This window comes from Polychytrium aggregatum (assembly GCF_025602895.1).
Source record: "Polychytrium aggregatum strain JEL109 chromosome Unknown BJ171scaffold_20, whole genome shotgun sequence".
Classification (NCBI taxonomy): Eukaryota; Fungi; Chytridiomycota; class Chytridiomycetes; order Polychytriales; genus Polychytrium; species Polychytrium aggregatum.
The window spans coordinates 223,727-243,670 of record NW_026516222.1 but is presented as its reverse complement, the minus strand read 5'-3'; the positions used below and the strand labels follow the sequence as shown (position 1 = coordinate 243,670).

At 55.4% G+C, this 19,944-nt stretch overlaps 6 protein-coding genes across 6 annotated transcripts; 5 read left to right on the top strand and 1 right to left on the bottom strand.

Annotated features, from left to right (window-relative positions):
* The first annotated feature begins 4,500 nt into the window (after window positions 1–4,500).
* BJ171DRAFT_506451 (uncharacterized protein) lies at window positions 4,501–5,946 on the top strand. Its single transcript, XM_053111131.1, has one exon. The coding sequence runs from the start codon at window positions 4,960–4,962 to the stop codon at window positions 5,656–5,658; it is 699 nt and encodes a 232-aa protein (XP_052966271.1). The 5' UTR covers window positions 4,501–4,959; the 3' UTR covers window positions 5,659–5,946.
* A 198-nt stretch (window positions 5,947–6,144) lies between these two features.
* BJ171DRAFT_506448 (uncharacterized protein) lies at window positions 6,145–7,772 on the bottom strand. Its single transcript, XM_053111130.1, has one exon. It carries the CDS (start codon window positions 7,593–7,595, stop codon window positions 6,375–6,377), a length of 1,221 nt encoding a protein of 406 aa, XP_052966270.1. The 5' UTR covers window positions 7,596–7,772; the 3' UTR covers window positions 6,145–6,374.
* A 169-nt stretch (window positions 7,773–7,941) lies between these two features.
* BJ171DRAFT_506446 (uncharacterized protein) lies at window positions 7,942–9,783 on the top strand. The gene is made up of 7 exons (XM_053111129.1): window positions 7,942–8,005; window positions 8,110–8,229; window positions 8,405–8,560; window positions 8,676–8,839; window positions 9,002–9,107; window positions 9,200–9,271; window positions 9,490–9,783. The coding sequence occupies exons 1-7, from the start codon at window positions 8,003–8,005 to the stop codon at window positions 9,700–9,702; spliced, it is 834 nt and encodes a 277-aa protein (XP_052966269.1). The 5' UTR covers window positions 7,942–8,002; the 3' UTR covers window positions 9,703–9,783.
* Window positions 9,784–10,197: 414 nt separating this feature from the next.
* Window positions 10,198–13,026, top strand: BJ171DRAFT_120458 (uncharacterized protein). Its single transcript, XM_053105548.1, has 7 exons — window positions 10,198–10,353; window positions 10,471–10,606; window positions 10,787–11,320; window positions 11,458–11,623; window positions 11,715–11,830; window positions 11,972–12,132; window positions 12,278–13,026. Exons 1-7 carry the CDS (start codon window positions 10,299–10,301, stop codon window positions 12,811–12,813), a joined length of 1,704 nt encoding a protein of 567 aa, XP_052966268.1. The 5' UTR covers window positions 10,198–10,298; the 3' UTR covers window positions 12,814–13,026.
* On the top strand, window positions 13,013–14,248 carry BJ171DRAFT_120440 (uncharacterized protein). The gene is made up of 4 exons (XM_053105547.1): window positions 13,013–13,649; window positions 13,775–13,837; window positions 13,945–14,040; window positions 14,237–14,248. The coding sequence occupies exons 1-3, from the start codon at window positions 13,211–13,213 to the stop codon at window positions 13,950–13,952; spliced, it is 510 nt and encodes a 169-aa protein (XP_052966267.1). The 5' UTR covers window positions 13,013–13,210; the 3' UTR covers window positions 13,953–14,040; window positions 14,237–14,248.
* On the top strand, window positions 14,060–17,322 carry BJ171DRAFT_120480 (uncharacterized protein). Its single transcript, XM_053105549.1, has 2 exons — window positions 14,060–15,294; window positions 15,499–17,322. Exons 1-2 carry the CDS (start codon window positions 14,232–14,234, stop codon window positions 17,106–17,108), a joined length of 2,673 nt encoding a protein of 890 aa, XP_052966266.1. The 5' UTR covers window positions 14,060–14,231; the 3' UTR covers window positions 17,109–17,322.
* The last annotated feature ends 2,622 nt before the right edge of the window (window positions 17,323–19,944 follow it).

Below are 19,944 nucleotides of genomic sequence, written 5' to 3'. Positions count from 1 at the left end.
ATCCCAGAGAGTGGCCGTGTCAATCTTGATGTACTTGGCCTTCGCAGTGCACAGAGGGACCATCGTGCACACGGCCGGAGGAGTGTCGAGAGCGAGCTGCTTGAGGGCCCACTTGAGTCTGGATGCCAGCTTGTTGATCTTGGACTTGGTGGTGCCGAGCTCAGACTTGGCCTTGGTGAACCTCTTGTCGTCGGAGGGAATGCCTCTGGTAGTGAGCTCGTCCAGCTTGGCCTGGCGCTGCAGCTCGGTGACTCGGAGGGCGGGCATGTCACAGTCGATCCACTTGTGGACATCGTCCTGCATCTTGTCTCGGGCGAGGATTCTCACATGGTGTGAGAGGCGATGGAGGGCCCGGAAGCGGTCCTGGTCGTTGCTGTACCGAAACTCGTCCAGGACGTGGCCAAAGTCCGGGTAGAGGAACTCGAGATCGGCCTTGGGTGGTGTCTGCCCTGGTTTCTCGAAGAGCTCGAGACAGGCCTCGATGGCTTCGTGCTTGTGCTTGTTGGCTGGGAAGACGGCAGCACAAAAGCGGCGAAGGAGTCGCCAGTAGGCCAGGTTGAGGTGGGTGGTGCAGTTGGTGGCATAGGCATTGACAGCCAGTGTGAGAAGCTGACTGTGAGCGCCATCAGGCAGACGAGGGGCCGGAGGCAGGTCTGCGTGCCGAGTGGTCTGGTAGTCGCGAAAGGAAGCGACCAGATGCTCGTTGTATTTCTCATTGTCCCCGGTCGGCGAGAGGGCACCGGCCTCGACAATCGTGAAGCATTGGCGAACGAAAGCAGGGGTGGACTTGGAGATGACAGGGACGGGAAGATCCTGCTCGATGCACCGGAGGATGTGCAGGTTGAGCAGCCTGGATGCCTCGAACTGGATCTGGGTCATGGCCTCGACGGTGGCCTGGATCTTGTCGCGGAGAGCGGGATTGAGACAACAGCCATCCATCGTCTGCTTGAAGCAGCTGAACTGAGGGGCGGATGACCTTCCATCCACGAGTGGGACGACAGAACTCTTGAGGGGGTGATATTTGGGACACTTGCTAGTGTTGCAGCGTTCGTGATCGGTGCCATCGCACTTGGGACATCGCTTGCCAGTACTCGAGGAAGTAGATGGACCAGGCTCGGTGGGATCGACATCCATTGGATCTGCAGAAGCAGTGGTGGTGAGCGACGGAGCAACAGACGACCAAGCATGCGTGGGGTCAGAATACGAACCAGAGACAGGCTCCGACTGTGACTTGGCTTTCTTGGGCCTGGGTGGCCGAGGCTAGCCATCACCGGTACCCTTGCGCTTCGGAGGCATGGGGGCAGAGGATGCTGGATGCCTGCCAGTGGTACTGGTCAGAGCAGAGACTTTTTTTATCGCACAATGGCGCGATGATCAGATCAAGGCGAGATGAGGGAAGAAAGTAGCAGGACGAAGGTGCGGCATTTATACCCGAGAGCAGGAGCCCGTCTTTGCGGGCTGGTTGGGGAAGTGACCTGTTCAAAAATCGCCGAGAGGTTCAAGCCAGGGATGTGAACGTGAGAATGGCGGCTTGATTGGAGGGAACTCAACCCCAGAAGCGCATCGCTCGCTCAATCAGCCGTGGGAAGACATCTGGAAGCACCCTCCGCACGGCAGACTCAAACAGGGTCACCATCCCGACTCTGAACCCCTCGGACGCATTCAGCGCTGCTGCCTTCCTGTACTGGTGCTTCACAATCCCAAAGAAGTTCTCGATGGGATTGAAGTCGGGCGAGGCAGGTGGGGTGAAGATCACTGACCATCCTCGGCGCTCGATGCAGTCCAGGACAGCCATTGTCTTGTGCATGCTGACATTGTCCATCACAATCACAGAGTCGTCTGGGAAGCTCGCTCGCTCAAAGAACTCGACCATCGAGTGTGTCTTGAATGATGTGGGGATGTACATGCGATGCAGCACACCAGAGTGGTTGATGGCAAATGCAGCCGAGACAGACTTGTGTTTCATGTGATTGCGCTGGCGAAGCGGAGCACCCTTCGGCGAGTATCCGTAAAGAGGAAAAATGGATCTCCTGATCCCTGTCTCATCGACAAAAACGAATCGTCGTGGGTCGATGGAGCGGACCTGGTCCCTGAACTGTGCCACTCGCTCATCCAGTCGCTTGGACTTGTAGAGGTGTGTTGCCCTCTTGTGTGAGAGACCTGCTCGGTGGATGGCAGTGTGGCAGAGTGAGAGTGATACTTTCCTCTGGAGGATGGACTCGAGCTTGCATAGCAACACAGGACCAGTCTGGAACGGGTCCTGTTCAATCAGGGTGCGAATGACTGGACATGCCTGCTCGAAGAAAGTGGATCTGCGAGCTGGGACCCGGGATGGGTCATCCAGCTTGCATCCTCGGTGCCATCGATGGATGGTGCTCTTGGATACACTGAATATGGAGGCGACCTTACGCAGGCTATGGATGAAGGCGTAGCATCGCAATGCGGCGGTGCGAAAGTCGGATGTGTGGCGAATGGTCATGGCCAGCGCGCGATAACATTGGGTAACAAAATATTCGATGAATGGTCAAAAACCCGGGTGTCCCGTTTTTTATTGGATTGCCTGTAACACTCCCAAGGCGAAATGGGACACGGTCGATTGTGGAGACGGAGAGCATCCCGAAGTCTTCACTCGGAGGTGATCCGTGTTATTGCACATGGCTCTGTTGGACGCAAGCCATCAGATACCACACCAACATATGGGTCATGGGCTAGTGTCCCATTTCCCCTGAAGAAAGTGTACGGCTTGTTCCGAACGAAATGGGACGGTGCCCCTCTTTCGCTGGCATCGGAGGCCCGAGGACTGCTGAACTTTTGTTGGCCCCAGTGGACGAGCCATGAGATTGTTTCGGGTCTTCGTTGGCAATCACTTGGCTTTCATTGGCTTCGGGAGCATCATCTTGAATACACCCAGTCGATATCCCGTGGCAGCAATCGATTGTCATTGATGTTGTGATGCTGGAGTGTGATTGTATGCACTGGATGTGGAATGTGATTGTATGCACTCGATGCACTCGATGCACCAGATGCACCAGCTGCACTAGATGCACTCGATGCACCCAACCATCTGGATGCACCCAACCATCTGGATGCACCCAACCATCTGGATGCACCCAACCATCTGGACAGCCCCATGGTTACTCGGTATCAAGATAGTCGACCTTCTGGAGTCGCTCGGCTTCCAGGCATCGCGAACATGCTCTTTGGTCGTGGTGGGTGATGAATGGTGTGTATTCAGGACCAGAAAACAACGACAACCCTGACTCACAGCAGGGTGTCCCGTTTCATTTGGGAAGCTGTTATTTTCTCACACAATGCGTAGCAATTCAGGCTCGTCTCTGGCCCGCCGGAATCGGTTGCAATCGACTCGCACCACAACCGGCCAACCGAATCGATCGTCGCCTGTGATCCAGATTCGATCTCAATTGGGCTTATAGCGTAGACAATGGGACATATCGTCATTTTTGGACTCAAGCACGCCGACCCTACCGTATAGGAAGGTTACTTTCTGGGACTTGGTCCCGAAGAATCCGCACCAGACTTTAATATTCTCTGCGGTCGATATATCACAATAGTGTGAGGACCGATCGACATCCTTTAGCCCGGTGATCGATCGACATCATTGACTTGGGAGATATACGTTGTCCCGTTTCAATTTGGGCGGTTTAATCCCAGACGCTTGCCGGACAGAATCTATCTATCGGACCAGGGGTGCTCGATTGCTATCTGCACGGCTCTTCACAAGACACAGGTACGGCTGAAAAACACCGAGTATTTCAGCCTCCTTTCCCACCGCTTCACCGGGTGAATTCACTCTGGAATAGAGGAGGAATCTTATATAGACCATTGGGCTCTTTTTTTTTTTCCAGCCATCAACGCCGCATATTGACGCACTCAGTTGACATTCACTCTGCAACTCAACCCATCGCCAGCATGAGTGTTGAGGCTCTCAATTCACAGAGCGACTCCTTTCAGCGCTTGCCTGATGCCGTTCTGGTCCGAATTCTTGGCCGGCTCTTGCCTAAGGATCTTCAGAAAATGTGCCGAGTATCGGGCTTTTTTTACGACAAGATTGAAGAGCTCGATGAGGTGCTCTGGCGACCGCATGTGATCAAAGCTCGATTTTTCCACGACTCCATCAAACTGAGCACCGAAACTTGGGCCACCTTGGCCAAATGCAGAGTGATTTGGGAAGAGGGCCGCCTCTGGAAAGGCAGGAAGCTACAGCGAGCCCCCATAATCTCCGGAATCGCCAAGCTCAACTCGATGCCATGCGCCAATCGACGTTTCATCGTCGGATGCTATGCCGCCAAACCTGTTTGCTCCATGCTCCCAGATGCCGAGGCACCGTCGTCCTGGCTGGCTTGCACTTGGTTTTCTCACGAAAATGCCGCAGCGACCCCAACCGTCACAGGCGTCGCGACGACGCCGGCAGCAGCCCAGCCCATTTCTTCGGGCTCCACCCACAAAATTTGCTATTTTCGTGGAATGGAGGGGCGGAGCAAGCGAAAGCAGTCTTCGACCAGCCTCCATCCGCCTCTAGTGTGTCTGAATCTACTCCAAGACGACGGGCAGGATTATGCTTCATCCCTCGAGCTGCAGCAGTGTGACTCATTTGTTCCGTCGATCCGCTCGCCCATCATCGGGTTCCGTGACAGCTTCGGAGACAGGCTCTACTTTTGGGATTCGAAAACACAAAAGCGCACCCTTGGTTCTATTGGATTCAAAGGCTCGCAGGAACGTTACATCGCCGGTCGGATTTGTGGTAGTTACGGCCTCGTGGTGACTGCTCCAGCCGCGGCCAGCCCAAGCGACTCGCCAGAGGTCGGGCTCAGTTTGTACCATTTGCACTCCGATTCAGTCGACTTGGCCCATGTGGAGACTGCCCCTGCACTCAGCAAGACAGGCCCAGCAACACAAAGCAAAACAGCGTCGGGTATACAGAGGAAAGTCGTCTCTGAGATGCGGCCGAAACACCCTCCTAATGTGCACGATCCAAAGTCGCCAGAGCTGACTCCAAGGATGCTCTGGAAGCACAAAAGTGTGGCTCACTCTGTGGACCTGAATGAGTCGGCCGTGGTTGTGCTTACTCTCAACCATGTTGCCCGAGAAGGCACTCGAGCACCAGTTTCGTATCTCATCACGCTCCGAAACGCCAGCGATGGCTCGCAGCTCGGCGTCTGTAGCGACGTTGCCAACGGATGCGCTCTCGTCGTTCGAGTTCATCTTCTACGCTTCGCCATCATGGTAGAAATCCAGAGTACCATCAGCAATACTAGCTTTTTGGAGCTTCGCGGTTATAGCTTGCGCAAGCTTGAGCGCATCTGGACTCACACCATCTCTGGCAACGACATTCACTCGATCCGCGGGATCTCTTGGGATGAATCCAGAATTGTTCTCAACAAGGCATCGTCGGCCGGGCCAACAACTGTGATGGCCTCAACCTTGGCGCCAACGATGGAGGATGACGATGAGCAAAGACGCAAGATTGCCGTACTTAACACCTTCTCTGGGGAGCCGACACTCTATGACGTCCAGTCAGTTTCCAACGGAGTTGATGACGCCCAGAAAGAGGGCATCTGGCTGCTCTATGAAGATTTGTTTGTGGATCAATCTGGCTGCCAAACTCTCCATGACGTCATGGTGTGGAAGAGGGTCTAGGGGCGCTGTATTACCCCCACTACTAAGATGTAATGGTTTGTAGTCAAGGCAACGGGAAGCCCGGCAAACCAGGAACAAGTAGCTAGCAGAGCAATGGTGTTGCTGGCAAGATGGCAGCAATGGGCGGCAACGGCAACTTTCTCATTGAGGGGGGTTGTTTTGCACACCTCGTTCAAAATAACACAGAATCGTGCTTTACAGCATATCCGAAATGAAACGGGTCACCCCCGTTTTAACCAGGACAGTGTTTTTTTCTGGAACCTGAATACACCCACCCACTCATTGCATTCATGGCCAAGCACAGCACCATCTTTATATCGATAAACCATGGAGTTGTCCAGAGGGTCGAGTGAATGCACCACACTCACACATCGAGACATCAATGCCTCAAGGAACATGATCTCGGTATGCCAGTCGATCATCGCCACAGGAGATCGACCGGGTGTATTCAAGACCATGCTTCCCAAACCAACCAAAACCACTCGATTGCCAACCAGGACGGGAAACAATCTCACGGCTTGCCCGCTGGGCCTACAGTCAGTCAGCGGGGTTCAGACATCCGAAGCCAGAAAGGGGAAGTGTCCCGTTTTTTTTCTGGACCGACTGTAGATCCACGCCTCCTTCATGATAGGGATACACCACCTTCGTGAATCGACCAGGGCTCTCGAGACCCCGCTGGTTCCACAGCAGAATCTCCGCCGTTCTGCTGTGGAGATTCATGCGTTCGTCGGAATCGCCGCTCCCTTGACCAGCAGTGGCAGGCTGGGCGAATAGAGCTCCAAACATATCAACACAAATCCCCAGAGATTTCTGAAGAGCGGGAAAGGCATACTGCCAGACTGGTCGGCCGGGTATTGTAGCTCGTAGAGCTGCATGAGGACCCCAAAGAGTTCGGCTAATTTCTTGTTTGAGCTGACGGAGGCTTCGGCCCAATAGCGGGCATGCTGGGACCATTCCTCGAGCATGATCTGCTTCTCGCCCTCCAGACAGCCCTTGGCCCACGAGAGCTGCTGTCCCATCATGGCACAGTTCTTGTAGATCAGGTACATATCCACAATGTGGTCCGAGAGATCGAATAAAGCAACCACAAGCCAAGAGACCATGAGCCACTTTTGCAGTGCCCGATAGGTATGGATCCGCTGTGGCAGCCGGATGATGCGTGCACGATAGAGGAGATTGGCCAGGTCCAATGAGGTTCTTATGGACAGGAAAATCGATCGCCAGACTGCAATTTGCTGTTGGTATCGGCGCCAGCTCAGATCACCGGGCCGGGTGTCAGAAGGCGGCAGCGCGTGCGGCGAGACGAGAGCGTGGAGAGCAGAATCTTGTCTAGAGAGCGATGTCGAAAGGAATCGCCACAGATAGTGGAGGGTTTCAAGCGACCGAACGACCACAGCCGAGTCTGCGAGGATTCGAAGAAGCGAGATCTGTTTTGCGATAAGGTCGAGGGGAGGCGTCAGCCACGGTTGCCTCGGGTGCGATGAAATGGCAAGGTTGAGCTTCAAGACGCAGATCAAGAGCCGTAACAGCCGCTCAAATTTTGGGGTCTTGGCGAGCGGAGAGCTCGGACTGGGGCCAGTTCCAGTTGGGCGAATCTTGGCCGATGGTGCCCGGCCGAGATCCTGCTCGGCAAAAGGAGGTGTGGTGGAGCGACGCAAGCCTGGGGGCGTTGGTCTCAGGCCTCTGCCATCGCGTGCAGATCCAGAGAGCGAAGGTGAATCCGGGGTCGGCTGTGGAGGGGTTCGCGGATTGAGTGTCGCCGATGCTGACAGCAGACGCAGAATGGATGGCACAAAGCTTGCAGGCACCAAAATGTTCACCAGACCGCGGTTCTGGGCACCTTGGAGTGAGTCAAGACCGGAAGACCCAGCAAGATTATCGAGGACGATCCGGGCTGGCGGACTGTCGGACTGGGCTCCAAGGGCCGCTCGGGACATGACCTTGGGATGCTGGCTTCACTCGAGGGCGATAGACACCACTGCGAGACACACTTGTCTGCTGCTTGCTCCTGGCTTCTGGTGAGATTTGTGGCGCCGATGCGCGGAACGGTGCCGTCTGGGATGCCGCAGAGCCAGATGGAGGGCTGATGCTGGGGAGGGAGGAGTTGGATGACTACCAGCTGGGTGGTGCGGGCGGCTGCCTGGGAATGAAGCTGGAGGAGGCATGAGGGCGTTCACGTGTCAGCAGCACGAGCCAGCCAATCCGGCTCCTTCCGGCTCCCTCCGGCTCGAGCCGGATGACCAGGGTCGCATGGCCAGGGCCGACCAAGACCACGGCCTGAAAACCGCCAGACCCGATCTGCAGAGCGGCCCTGCAGCATCTGCGCCAGCGCATCTCTCAAAAAATGGTATGGTGGCTTTGGCGTCTGTCGATAGCCCGGATTGCGCTGATGCTGGGCAGCAAACGCACATGCATCCGAGCTGATTATGTCTGTCTCTTGGCAATCAACAGGATATCTGGCCCTACTCCGTCGACCTCGGTCGGGACTATGAGGTTGAGGAGAGTGATGTTGCACTCGACACATTCGAGACGGCACAGAAGGAGCGTCTCTGGACCCGGCCCATGATCCAGGTAGAAACCGTGCCGTCGATCCGACAGCTTGATGGCACGGTCTTTGGCCTCGAACCCTGGGGCAAGCTGGTTTCATGATTCTCCAAAACGATCCTGCCCTCCGTGCAACGCCGGCTTGGTAAAACAGGCGAGTGATTACTGATTCCGAGGTATTTCTTTTCGTATCTCCATCCAGTGGTCCCCAGATATTGTCACAAACGACAAGGATCCCCGCAAACTCAAGATATCTCGAGCTCTGATTGGAACATATGGCGCTGGACAGCTGTATCTTCGCTCCAGATATCCTAACGTTCGGGTCGTGGGCCACATTTTGGCTCCGTTTGCTGATACAGTACGTCGACGAAGTTGCGCTTGAGCTCCAATCTCGCCAGAGTGAGGCCAACTCGGTCACCGAAGCAATCGGACGGAGCTAGAAGCTCTAACCTCTCCGATGTCGTACTTCACAGACTGGGGGCTCTTTCGACCGAAGTAGGATTTCAAACCGGAGCTGCCCAATACTTGTGCCTGAAGACGAGATTGGCACTCTTGTTGTGGCAATTGGATACGAGGTCCCACCAGAGCACGCCTTTGAATGGACCAAGGTTTTCTTTGAGCACATCGAAGCAGAGAGGTGTGTGTCTTTGCTCATCTTGTGGTCGCTGCAATTCATGCTGGGAGTGAATCGCCATGCGCTCGGTGTTGGTATTGTTGGCGAAACTATCGAGGGCACCCGACAGAGCATTTGGGCAGTGCTTCGTGGCGTACTGATCGCCCTCTTCTCTCCCTTGCGCAGATACGTGCTTTTGGGATCCTTTGGAATCACCGAGTATCAGTCCGCTGATGCCGATATGGAGAACGTGAGCCCACCTCTGCTCAGGGGGTTGGATACCTTGCATCAGGTGAGCCAAAGCTGCGACCGGACAATGCAATCGAGTCTATCAAGCACTGGCGCGGTGCTGACGAGCAATTCGGTTCCCGATCGAATGAGCAGTTGCCGAACGAGATCCAGCACCTAGAATCACCAAACATTGCATCAGGAGTCATTGCCGCTGCGCTGGCTCATGTGAGTAGAGCGATATTATCGATGCAGTTATGGACATGGGAAGCGAGCATGGTCGCAGTTGGACGTGAGGCTGTAAATGAGGCGACCGGATTCGGGGTGGGTGGGGATGGAGCCAAGGTTTATGGATGGCGAAGACAATGCAGCACTGGCCACCAAATCATTGCTGGGCTCTGAGGCTCGATGAGCCCAAGAGCGATCTAACAGTGAATCTGCTTCAGTGCATCGCACGCCGACAGCACGCAACGGCTCTGCTGAGCCTCGAAGAAAGCAGCATGGGAAGCAGCGTTGCGACCATTGAAACCCTCACAGCGCTTCATGAGGGTCTCAATCGCATCGCGGGTCAAGCTGCAAAGCTTGGGGTTGATGTATTGGCGCAGCAACTGCGAGAGCATTTGCGTCTGGGGCATGGAAAGACTCTGTTGTATATTTGAACCTGGCGGCGTCGGAAGATGCCGGCGCGTTCGCCTGCGGCAGTTGGCATATCGAATATCGAACAGCGAGCATTTGCATCATTTTGCACGATCCGTGTCGGACTGGTTGCCGAAGCGCGAATCAGCAGCAGCGTGGCGATACGTGGCGATGCGTGGCGATGCCTTGGCGCGTCACACCCCGCGATTTGGTTGGCCGACTCAGCCGCGCCAAGGCCGCGTTTCGAGCGCGCCGGAAACGTGCCGCACACGTCGCGCGACTCGTTGGTTTGAGTTGCGGCAAGAGGGGAAGTGCGTCTTTTTTGCGAACGGACAGCGGCACAAGGGGAGGGAGGGCGCCGACAGCAACAGCAGCTTGTGCTCGCGCTGTGCGAACGCGCTCCCTGGCCCTAGTGTCACATCCCGTCGTGCAAGGGAGGGTGTGTGTGACCCGACGCTGGCTTGGGTCGGGCTCTCGTGTCCCGCCCTCGCCACGTCTTTGCCTCCTGGCTTCCTTGGCCGTCAGCCATCTCGAGGACCGGCGACTTCTCTCACCTCCCGCTTGCAAACCAGCGCATCGCCGAGCACCGCTGCTTGTGCTGTGTATCTGTCGCCCCCCGATGCTCTCGTCAATCTTCTGGCTGAGCGCCTTACTGGCGTTCTCTGCCATCGACGGTAGGTCGTCGCTCGTGCGACTCCCATTATCAGTCCCGATCCTCGGTTGCCGAAACCGATCCTCCCCCAACTCAACGTACCCGGGCTGACTCCTCGTTCCGCTCTCTACCATCGCAGTCCATGCCCAGACATGCGTCAACAACCCCGATGGGCTCTGTGGATATACCGAGCCCACCACCAACTCATGGCTCGTTGGGCAGCTGGATACTTCGAAAGAGAACATGATCCTGACGCTCTGCGCCAACTTTGCCGGGTAGGCGGAACTCCCACTGGTCCAAGACAACACGGCAGTTTGTCTGGATCTTGTGGACCGTGCGGACCGTGCGGACCGTGCGGACCGTGCGGACCGTGCGGACCGTGTGGACCGTGTAGATCATGCGGACCTTACAAGGCATCGGCATCTCATTGATTTCATTTGGATCCATGGTCCCAGGTGGGCTGCCTTTGGTGTTGGCACCATGATGCAGGGCTCCGACATCTACATCGGCTGGAAGAACAGCACCGGCGGTATCAATGTCCAAGAGTTCACTTCCGCCAGCCACGCCATCAACAGCGCCAATCCAGTCAGCTTCAGCGTCGTGCCGAAGCCTGCGTCGTGCCCCTCCTCAGGGTCTTACTCGGTCGTCTTTGCCATCTCTCGGCCTCTCCGTGCACCCACAGGCGCCTCCAGCGGCGCCCTTTCCAGCACTGCCGGTACAACTTTTATTTTTGCGGGAAACACCGGAACTCCACCCGAGGACTCTGGCAGCAACATTGGCCGCCATACGGTTCACGGCGGCGTGGGCATCTCGATGAATTTTATCAGCAACCCGTCCTATGCGGGAACCGTCGCTCAACCTCCTCCCAGTTCCAACAGTACCAACGGCCCCGCCCCAGCACCGCCTGCCCCCATGAGCTCGGAGCTGCTATTCCCGCTGTTGCACGGCATCATGATGTTTGCTGCCTGGGGAGTTGTTCCATTCGTCGGGTAGGTCTGGTTGTGGGCGACTCAGCTTACTACTACTGTCATTGTAGTCCACGATACAAAGCCATTGATTGCTGGCGAGTCAAGCCAGACAAACTCACCATCCATTTTTGATTTCGTGTGTCTGCTTGTCCAAAAAGCATTTTCATCGCTCGCTTCATGAAGGACAAGCTGGGCCATTGGTGGTACCGCCTCCATCTGGGTCTTATGATCGGTGTGACCGGCGGATTCACTCTCCTGGCTGCTGGCTTGATGTTGTCACTCGATGGATTCCAAGTCGATTTCACCAGCAATACCCTCCATAAGGTGAGCTATAGACTCTGGCGGAACGCAGCACTTTGCTCGCACACGCGTGGCCGTACCGGACTGACGACCTTATGTCTTCACTGTGGTTCAGGGCGCCGGTGTCTCCATGATTGGATTGATGCTTCTGCAATTCGTCCTTGGCTTTGTTTCTAACCACCTATGGAGCGCGGACCGACCGTCGGTACCGTGGTGGGACAAACTGCACTGGTGAGTGATTCTCTGATATTGTTGGCAATGCCACGGGGAGTTGAGGCTTGTCGAGCGAATATTCGACGGAGCCATGGTACTTCTGTGTCGATGCTGGCGCTCTCTGTGGGTGCTAATTCGTGGAATCGTGCTTTGTTATAGGTGGCTGGGTCGCACCCTCGTCTTGATGGGCGTTATTACCATGTTCCTGGGGCTCCAGGCCTATGGCGGCGTCCCGATGACATACATATTTGGATTCTGGTTCATTCTCGGCTTCCTCGCTCTCGTGCTCGTCATCGGCGAGTTTACGATTGGTCAAATCAGTGAGTTGTCTCGATTGACGAGTTGTGCTGCGGGTCGCTGTTCTTGGATCATCCCCAAAGATCCAATCTGGGAGCCCGGAGGAGGTGCGTGACCGCCACACGGAGCTATCTATCGACCATTGCTGACACCTTTAATCTCCGCTAGATCATGTTGCTGGACACGGTGGCTCTCCTGGCTCCTCCGAGAAGGCCTTTGGCACCGCTTCCCGCTCCGACACGTCTGACAAGCACAGCACATCGACGGCATCGCGGGATCGCAAGAATGATTACTACAGCATGACTTTCTCCATGTATCAAAAGCCCTCGTCAAGCCCTAGCACCAGCACCTCAAGTCCTGGTCCGAAATATGCCACTCGACAGTCGTCCGCCCCACGTAAAGTGCCGACCAACGAGCGTGGACCGCCTCCTAAGATGGCAACCCGGAGCGAGTCAACCCGCTCCGTCGTGCGTCCCACCCCTCAACGTCAGGACTCTGGCCCTCGCCGCAATAACCACGAAAGTGTGGCGCCTCGGCCTCGGGGACGAGACGAAGGACGGCGGGATGAAGGACGGCGGGACGAAGGACGTCGGGAAAATGATGGCGGCGGTCGCAGCAACGCATCTGGCCGCCAACCATCCAGGCCACGGCAAGCTGAGCAGGCTCGAAACTTCAATTCAATCTACTCGACGTACCAGAAGTGAGAGCGTGAGCGCCGCAAACGCACTTGCTCCTCAACTCCCCTGCCTATTTCGGAAGCTGTCATGGGTTGTTCTTCATGATGGTTACTCAGCCGGAGCTTCACTCCAAGGCATACCCCTCCCACTTATACATGTTCGCCTGAGCAGCGATGAGTTTCCCACCGCAAAACAATTTGGCATCAGTGCCACGTGCCTGACGACCTGTATCTGGATAATCACGATGTGGAGACGCATCCTACTTCTGCTGGACCGGGACGGCGAGGATCCAAAACGGTGCTCCCGGAGGTCTTGAGCCGCTTCGTACATCACTGTGTTATAAGTTTTGGCTGTCGCTCCTGCAGAAAGTAGCCGAGCAAATATCATCTCGTCTTCCGTTTGAGCGTCGGACTGGCCCCTGCCTATGCTGCAGCGGAGAGCCTCAGCTCACAGATGCCGCTCCTGCCATTGGGCTCGAGGTTGCCGACTCGACATCCTGATGGGTTGGAACTTGGGATGGGTTGGAACCGCATGTCACGGACCTCCTCGGCGGCGTCGGCGAGAACGCTCTCGGTCGCCTCGTCGGCTTTGGTCTCACCAAGCCCAGCCTGCCTCCCACCCGGACCAGGTTGTCTCCCTCATCGCCGTTGTCTCCCTCATCGCAGTCGCAGCCGCCATGTCTTTCAGCGGGGCATACACATGCCGGGGTCACAACAGCCCCACTCACGACTACTTCATATCCTACCGAGTCGCTTCGGAGCAGTCCCTCTCGATTGCTCTCTGTGAGGCTCTCGAACAGGTCGGACGCCGTCGGCTGGGCAGAACAGTGCGTGTGTACCTCGACCGCAAATGTCTTAATCCAGGTGAAAATTTCCACCAAGACTTCATGAATGGGCTCAAAAGCAGCAGCGTTATCGTGTACTTGCTGAGCCAAGCATCGCTGGATATCATGGCCAAGGATAAACTCGCTAACCAGGTTGGTCACAAGCGTGCCACTCGGCTGTGGTTGTAGGAGAGTCCCCGACAACTCGGCATACCCATCGGGCGAAATGTCGGTGTTTGGCTGGACGAGTAGCCCGGCCTATTCATAGCCAAAGTTAAGTCGGTAGCGTCGTGCCCTAACCTACGGCCCTTGCTTGCGGCTGGTGGTTGCTCCAGGCCGTTGACTCAGTGCTAGACGAAATCGAGGCCGGCATCACCCTGGCAGACGAGACCCCATCGATCAAACTCCACCCCCTAGCTGTGGTTGCAAAGGTATCCGTTGAGGTCTAGTCGTGGGAGATCAGCGTTTTGCTTGGCTTCCGACCCTTTCTTATGAGCTCACCATGTGATATGATCGTGATTTGTTCAATGGGAACCATGTGTGGCTCTCCTAGACCGGAGACTCAAAGTTGCCGTTTCGGCCATACGCCTACCCCGTCCCTGATGGCCCGCTCTACAACAAAATGAGAGATGCTTTGGGTCGACTGTGTCAGCGACAGATTGCCGATATCGACCCGGAGAATATCTTTTCGATCGTATACAACCTCCTCGATGCCATCGATCCCGCCGCCGGCGCTAGTATGGATCCAATCAAGCTGAGCATGGGCCGACTGTACATCCCTTCAGACCTACTTCTTCAGTCCGAAACGCTGCTCAAGATCGAGTCCAGTATTGTCAACCAAGGCGTCACAATAATCAGCGCCATGGGCGGTATGGGCAAATCGGTTTTGGCCCGACAATTCGTCCACAATGCCGTCAAAACACAATGCGCATATAGCAACGTATTTTGGGTGACGTGCTCCTCTGTCGAAGCAGCGACCGATGACCTTCTCTCGATTGAGGAGTTTGAGGGCGTCGCTCACAAGGATATACTGGGCCATGCCTCCAAGTTTTTCGAAGCCCAGAAGCGCTATCTCCTGGTGATTGACAATGTCGACGATATCGAGGTGACCAACCAGGTCTTTGCCAAGCTCAAGCGATTCGGAGGAGATGTGTTGATCACCACTCGCTATGAAACCCTCCCGCCGGGCAAACTCCAGCGAGCGCTGGAGATGACAAGCGGCTCCCGAAAGCAAAGTATCCTCTCACTCGAAGTCTGGGACACCTCGAAGACAAAAGGCTACATACTCTCTCGATGCGACTCCTTGCACACTGCGGTCTCTACTCCTGCAGACAAGGTACACTTCGAGTCGCTCCTCTCTATCATCAATGGCTATCCTATTGTGGTCGAGCAGTTCATCTCTTACTACGAGGCGCGTCAGCCACCGCTCTCGGTAGTTGTAACGGACTTTAGCAAGATTCTCTCGCATCAAGGCTCCAATGAAAGCGACGACGACGACCCTTCGAAGACGTGCTTGCGGGCCCTGGTCGAATGGGCGCTCAGATGGCTGAACGAGAAGCACACTTCTTTTGCAAGCACTGCAGTGAAGCTTTGTGGAGCTGTGGGGTATTTGGATTCCAGTTGGATTCAGTTCCGGCTGCTTGAAAGTCTTATCAAGCGATTTGATCCCACTTGCGAGCGACCGCGTAAGTAAATCAAAGAGTAGAGGGATACGGATGGTTGACTGTAACCACCATTAAGTCAGGAAGTAGGGAGCGTCCTATGGGCTGAAGGCTCTGGAATTTATCGGGCCCACAAATGCTCCAACATCGGCAGTGGAATCGATATGTGTGCTCGCGCCCGCGACCGTCGGTCGATCTATCGCACTAATTCCGATTTATTTTTATCAGCTGATGTGATATACGCTATGCAGCAGGTTGGGCTGCTTCGGCGTCGATCGGGCGATTCATATTACACGCACGGACTTGTCCAACAAGTCTCTCGAGATCTGTGTACAAGTGGAAATAGCATGCAGGAATATGGGCTCGCAGATGTCGTTCGGTCTACTGCGGAAGTACTGTGTGAAGTCGTCGGCAGTTTTCCGTTCAGCAAAAGCGCCCTTGAGATTGGAATCCATCTACAGGCATTTGCATCCGTGACCTCTCCTAAGCAATACGATCAAGAGTATCAAGTCAAAATCGACTTGATCAATGCTGACTTGGCATATTCTCGAGGATTGCTCCGAGTCTCCAATCAAATCTTGGTTCAAGCGATCGAAAAAATGGAGATTTTCTACGGAACTAGAACACAGCCCTTGGTGGCCCAGGCATATCACCAACTGGGAATCGTGGTCGAAGCGCAGGCCAAGTATACGGACGCTATACAGCACTTTCAGACTGCGCTGGCAATCCGAGTCGAGTATTACGGAACACGTGAACATTCCTCGATTGCCGATAATCTGAATCAGCTTGGAATGGTCACCCGAAAGGTTGCAAGCATCCAGCAAGCCAAGGTCTACCACCAGGAAGCAATCGAAATTGCTGCAAAGTTGCCGGAAGCTGAGGGCCGCGAAGTTGAAAGCGGTGCACACTATGCCATGGGGGGAATCGACATGGCAGAAGGTCGATACAACGACGCCTTCAGCCATTATTCCAAAGTTTTGGAGGCCGAAGTGCTGAAATACGGTACGAGAAGTCATCCTTATGTCGCAGGAACGCTTCATGCCCTTGGTGGCGTAAGTTTGGCTATGGAGAAATACAGCGATGCCCGGGCATACCACCAAGAGGCTCTCGAAATCAAGATTGCAAGCTACAACACGCGGAAGCATACCTACGTAGCCACGTCATTGCATGCTTTGGGTGACGTGGCAATCGCCGAAGGCAAGCTTGACGAAGCGCTCACTTACTACCGAGAAGCACTGGATATTCGTGTAGCTGGATTCGGTACGCGTGAGCACTCGGGTGTCGCAGCAACGATCCTTCAAATCGGTCGAGTAGCCGAGGCCAAGGGTGATTATGAAGTTGCGGCGGCCAAATTTCGCGAAGCTCTCGAATTGCAGCGAACCATCCATGCTGGCCGGCCGCATAATTCGATACTTCATTCGCTGCTGCAACTGGGGAGCGCAACCCGTTCCATGGGCAAGTACGAAGATGCGCGTGCACACTACGAAAATGCCCTTGATATGCGCATGGGCATGATGCCCAACTCGTCTCCCGAATCTGTCCTGGGCCTGCTATACGAACTGGGATGCACCTGCATCTTGTGCGGAGACAATCAGTCAGCAAAGAAGTATTTGGAGGAGTATGTTGCGCGAATCGTCCAATGCGCCGAGATCGATGTAGCAAGGACTTCTCTCAAAGAGGTATATTTGAAGCTCGCGAGAATCGAGACCAACGACAAAAACTACACGAAAGCCAAGGTGTATGCACAGAATGCGATCAACATACAGTCGAAAAACGGCAGGGTCCACAGGGAGGCTACGGAACTTCTCGCCGAGCTCAAAGTAACTGAACAGGAGTAAATGTGTCTGGCCGTTCATTGATCCATGGCAGCCCCTGCGCATACAGTGAGTTTGATGGTAATTCGGGCGAGAATAGACGCTATAAATCAGAATGTGACATCGAGTTTATGAGATACATTGGTGACCAACAACGCATACACGGTTCAGGGGTGTGCTCCATCACAATGATCCTGCTTTACTGATATTGTGACGAATACGTGAACGAAGCAGAGGGCCTTGAGAGACTGGCTCTGACAAGAAGTGGGTGGAAGGAGAGTGAGAGGGGAGAGGAGGGCACCACGGATATGCGAAAAGAATGGCGATTAAATAGGAACGAACAATGAATCGGCACTAAGAACAGAGCAATGTTCTCGACAGACCGGCATGGTGATCGAAATCGCCGTTGAAGAAAAAAACTGATTTATACACGAGATACCTTAATACATGGATGACTTGCGTGGGCTGCATGGGATATGTGGACCGTCTGGGCTGTAAGAATCAGACAGGAGGCGAACTCTATGAAATCTGTTTGCCGAGTCCTGAAAATAATAAAGCTCATTTCTCCGCGACAATCTCACATTTCGAAGGGACGCGTTCTTCTCTGGTCCGCAGTTGTAAAGTACAGGACACGGAAATAAGGCGGGGCAAGGACAGGAGGCGTGGGAACTGGGAGTGGTCAGAGTTCAGAAGAGTGATGATCTTATATTGAAGTAGTGAGAAGATCATTCACTTGGTGAGCTTTCTCCTCTCGTCCCCGAGAGCGTCTAATTATACCTCAGCTGTCTATCTATCGCACCATAGAGCTCAGTCGGGGATAAGCCACGCCGTGATCAATGAAAGGATGAATGAACTAACTAATCTAACAAATGACGCAATTGGGTTCCGGTGGTCGCCAATCTCAGCTGCCCCCGAGTGCCATGACCACGACTGTAGGAGATGGTATCTCCGACGCTGTGCTGCGCGTACTGCGCGTACTGCGCGGCGCAGTGGGTCGTGACCTGTGCTGCGCTTTGCGTTTTCACGCACCGCAGGCAGGCCACCGCAGGGTATACCTGCGGGTTGCCCCCGTTCCCCCCGTTTGTCTGGAGTTCGGTTTTATCGTGAATAAACGTAAGTGCTCCCCGAGCTCACCCGTCCGCTAGAGTAGCCTAGCACCGCCCTGTTCTGCCCCGTCCTGTCTTGTCTTGTACCCCCTCCCTCCCCGTCTTGCCCCAACGTCCCAGTAGTGGACGTTACATGGTAGCATCGGAAATCCTCGTCTTGTTTTCGTCCTGTTTGTCCTCTTTCTAGATCCTCAAGCTGGATCCCGCCTCTCTTGCCGACCGACTCTCCTCTCTGTCCCTGGAGCCTGCCCCTGCCATGAGCAACCCCCGCCCACTTCCGGAAGCCTTCCTCAAGACCTTCCGTGCCCCAGTGTTTACTGGGAAGAGCCGCTCCTCCTCGGTGGAGGACTGGCTGCAGCAACTCGAGGACTACCTCGATGCTGCCCAAGTCGCCCCCACCCACCACATCGTCGCCGCCAAGCTCTGCTTAAAGGACCAGGCGTACCGTTGGTACCGCCGCCAAGGGTTCGACGAGCAGAGCGAAGGTGTGTTTGACGACTTCAAGGACCGCCTCCGTCGCCGCTTCGGCAGCCCCAATGCTGAACTCATTGCCCGTGACAAGCTATACTCTCTCGTGCAGCGTGGTTCTGTGACCCGCTACATCGAGGAGTTTGAAGACCTCTCCTCCCAGATTGAGGAGCTGGGCTCTGCTGATGCGATGTACCTCTTCCAGAAGGGCCTCAAGCCCAAGATCAGAGAGTACATCGCCAGCAACCCTGATGCCCGCAAGTCCCTGGACGTGATGATGGACGTTGCCGAGAACCTCGACAACGTCCAGTACCATGGCCGCCAGTTCTACCCGCAGCTGGCAGGCGGCCATCGGTCTCATCACGTCCCAGCCCGTCCGCCTCGCCCGGCCCCGCCCGCAAGACCCATGCCTGAGCCCATGGACGTTGACGTCAACGCCATGGAGGCTCGTGGCCCTCCCCGCTCCCGGTTCCAGCAAGCTGCCACTGTCTCCCCCAAGGACAGACAGAAGCAGGAGGACCTCCGCCATGGTTCCTGCTTCTTCTGTCACCGACCGGGACACCAGGCCAAGGAGTGCCCCATGAAGTCGGGAAACGGCCGACCCTACTAGGTGGCTCTGGAGCCCTAGTAGGAGACCAACGCCGTGGATTGCTCAATGCAGTCCACGCGTCTCCAGAGGAAGTTCACCTCGCCCCCTCCCCCGAAGGAGAAACAAACCAAGTGTTGTGCGTCGTGCGAGAGGTGCATGGTGGCGCAAGCCGCCTGCCTCTCCACGAACGTGAAGAGAAAACCAAAATTGAAAACCAAAACAAAAAAGAAAATCAAGAACCCTTGAGGGACAGGACCGCCTGTGCCCTCACCCCTGTCAAGTCGTGTGTGTCGGATGCTTCCGACATGTGTCCGCAAGCCGTGGACGTCGTGTGCAATGGCGTGCTGACGCCGCAGGCCCCCGCAATGGCCGAACCCTATCCAAAATGTCCGAGTGGCCGTGATGAAGCCAACCAAGACCAAGTGTCGCCCGTTCCCCCAAGTCAAGTCATGGTGCAGGAGGCTGTGCAGGAGGACCATGAAGAGTCCCTGCTGTACCTCCCTGCCACCGTCCAAGGTCACACCGTCCGAATGATGGTGGACTCTGGAGCAAGCTGCAACTTTGTCAGCAGACGCTTGCTCCAGGAGCTCAACATACATGCAACCAAGAAGAAGTCGCCGATGAGTGTGGCGCTTGCAGACGATCGTGTGCAGCAGTGCACACACCAAGTGGTCCTGCGAGTGGCCCTCCATCCCAA

Bases quoted from the DNA above. Each gene is read 5' to 3' on its own strand.
- BJ171DRAFT_506451 (XM_053111131.1), top strand. From the start codon at position 4,960: ATGCGGCCGAAACACCCTCCTAATGTGCACGATCCAAAGTCGCCAGAG.
- BJ171DRAFT_506448 (XM_053111130.1), bottom strand. From the start codon at position 7,595: ATGTCCCGAGCGGCCCTTGGAGCCCAGTCCGACAGTCCGCCAGCCCGG.
- BJ171DRAFT_506446 (XM_053111129.1), top strand. The intron at 9,108-9,199 runs GTGAGCCAAAGC...TCGAATGAGCAG, and splicing joins GGTTGGATACCTTGCATCAG to TTGCCGAACGAGATCCAGCA. The intron at 9,272-9,489 runs GTGAGTAGAGCG...AATCTGCTTCAG, and splicing joins TTGCCGCTGCGCTGGCTCAT to TGCATCGCACGCCGACAGCA.
- BJ171DRAFT_120458 (XM_053105548.1), top strand. From the start codon at position 10,299: ATGCTCTCGTCAATCTTCTGGCTGAGCGCCTTACTGGCGTTCTCTGCC. The intron at 11,624-11,714 runs GTGAGCTATAGA...ACTGTGGTTCAG, and splicing joins CCAGCAATACCCTCCATAAG to GGCGCCGGTGTCTCCATGAT. The intron at 12,133-12,277 runs GTGAGTTGTCTC...AATCTCCGCTAG, and splicing joins GTTTACGATTGGTCAAATCA to ATCATGTTGCTGGACACGGT.
- BJ171DRAFT_120440 (XM_053105547.1), top strand. From the start codon at position 13,211: ATGCTGCAGCGGAGAGCCTCAGCTCACAGATGCCGCTCCTGCCATTGG. The intron at 13,650-13,774 runs GTGAAAATTTCC...GTTGGTCACAAG, and splicing joins CCGCAAATGTCTTAATCCAG to CGTGCCACTCGGCTGTGGTT.
- BJ171DRAFT_120480 (XM_053105549.1), top strand. From the start codon at position 14,232: ATGAGAGATGCTTTGGGTCGACTGTGTCAGCGACAGATTGCCGATATC. The intron at 15,295-15,498 runs GTAAGTAAATCA...TATTTTTATCAG, and splicing joins TCCCACTTGCGAGCGACCGC to CTGATGTGATATACGCTATG.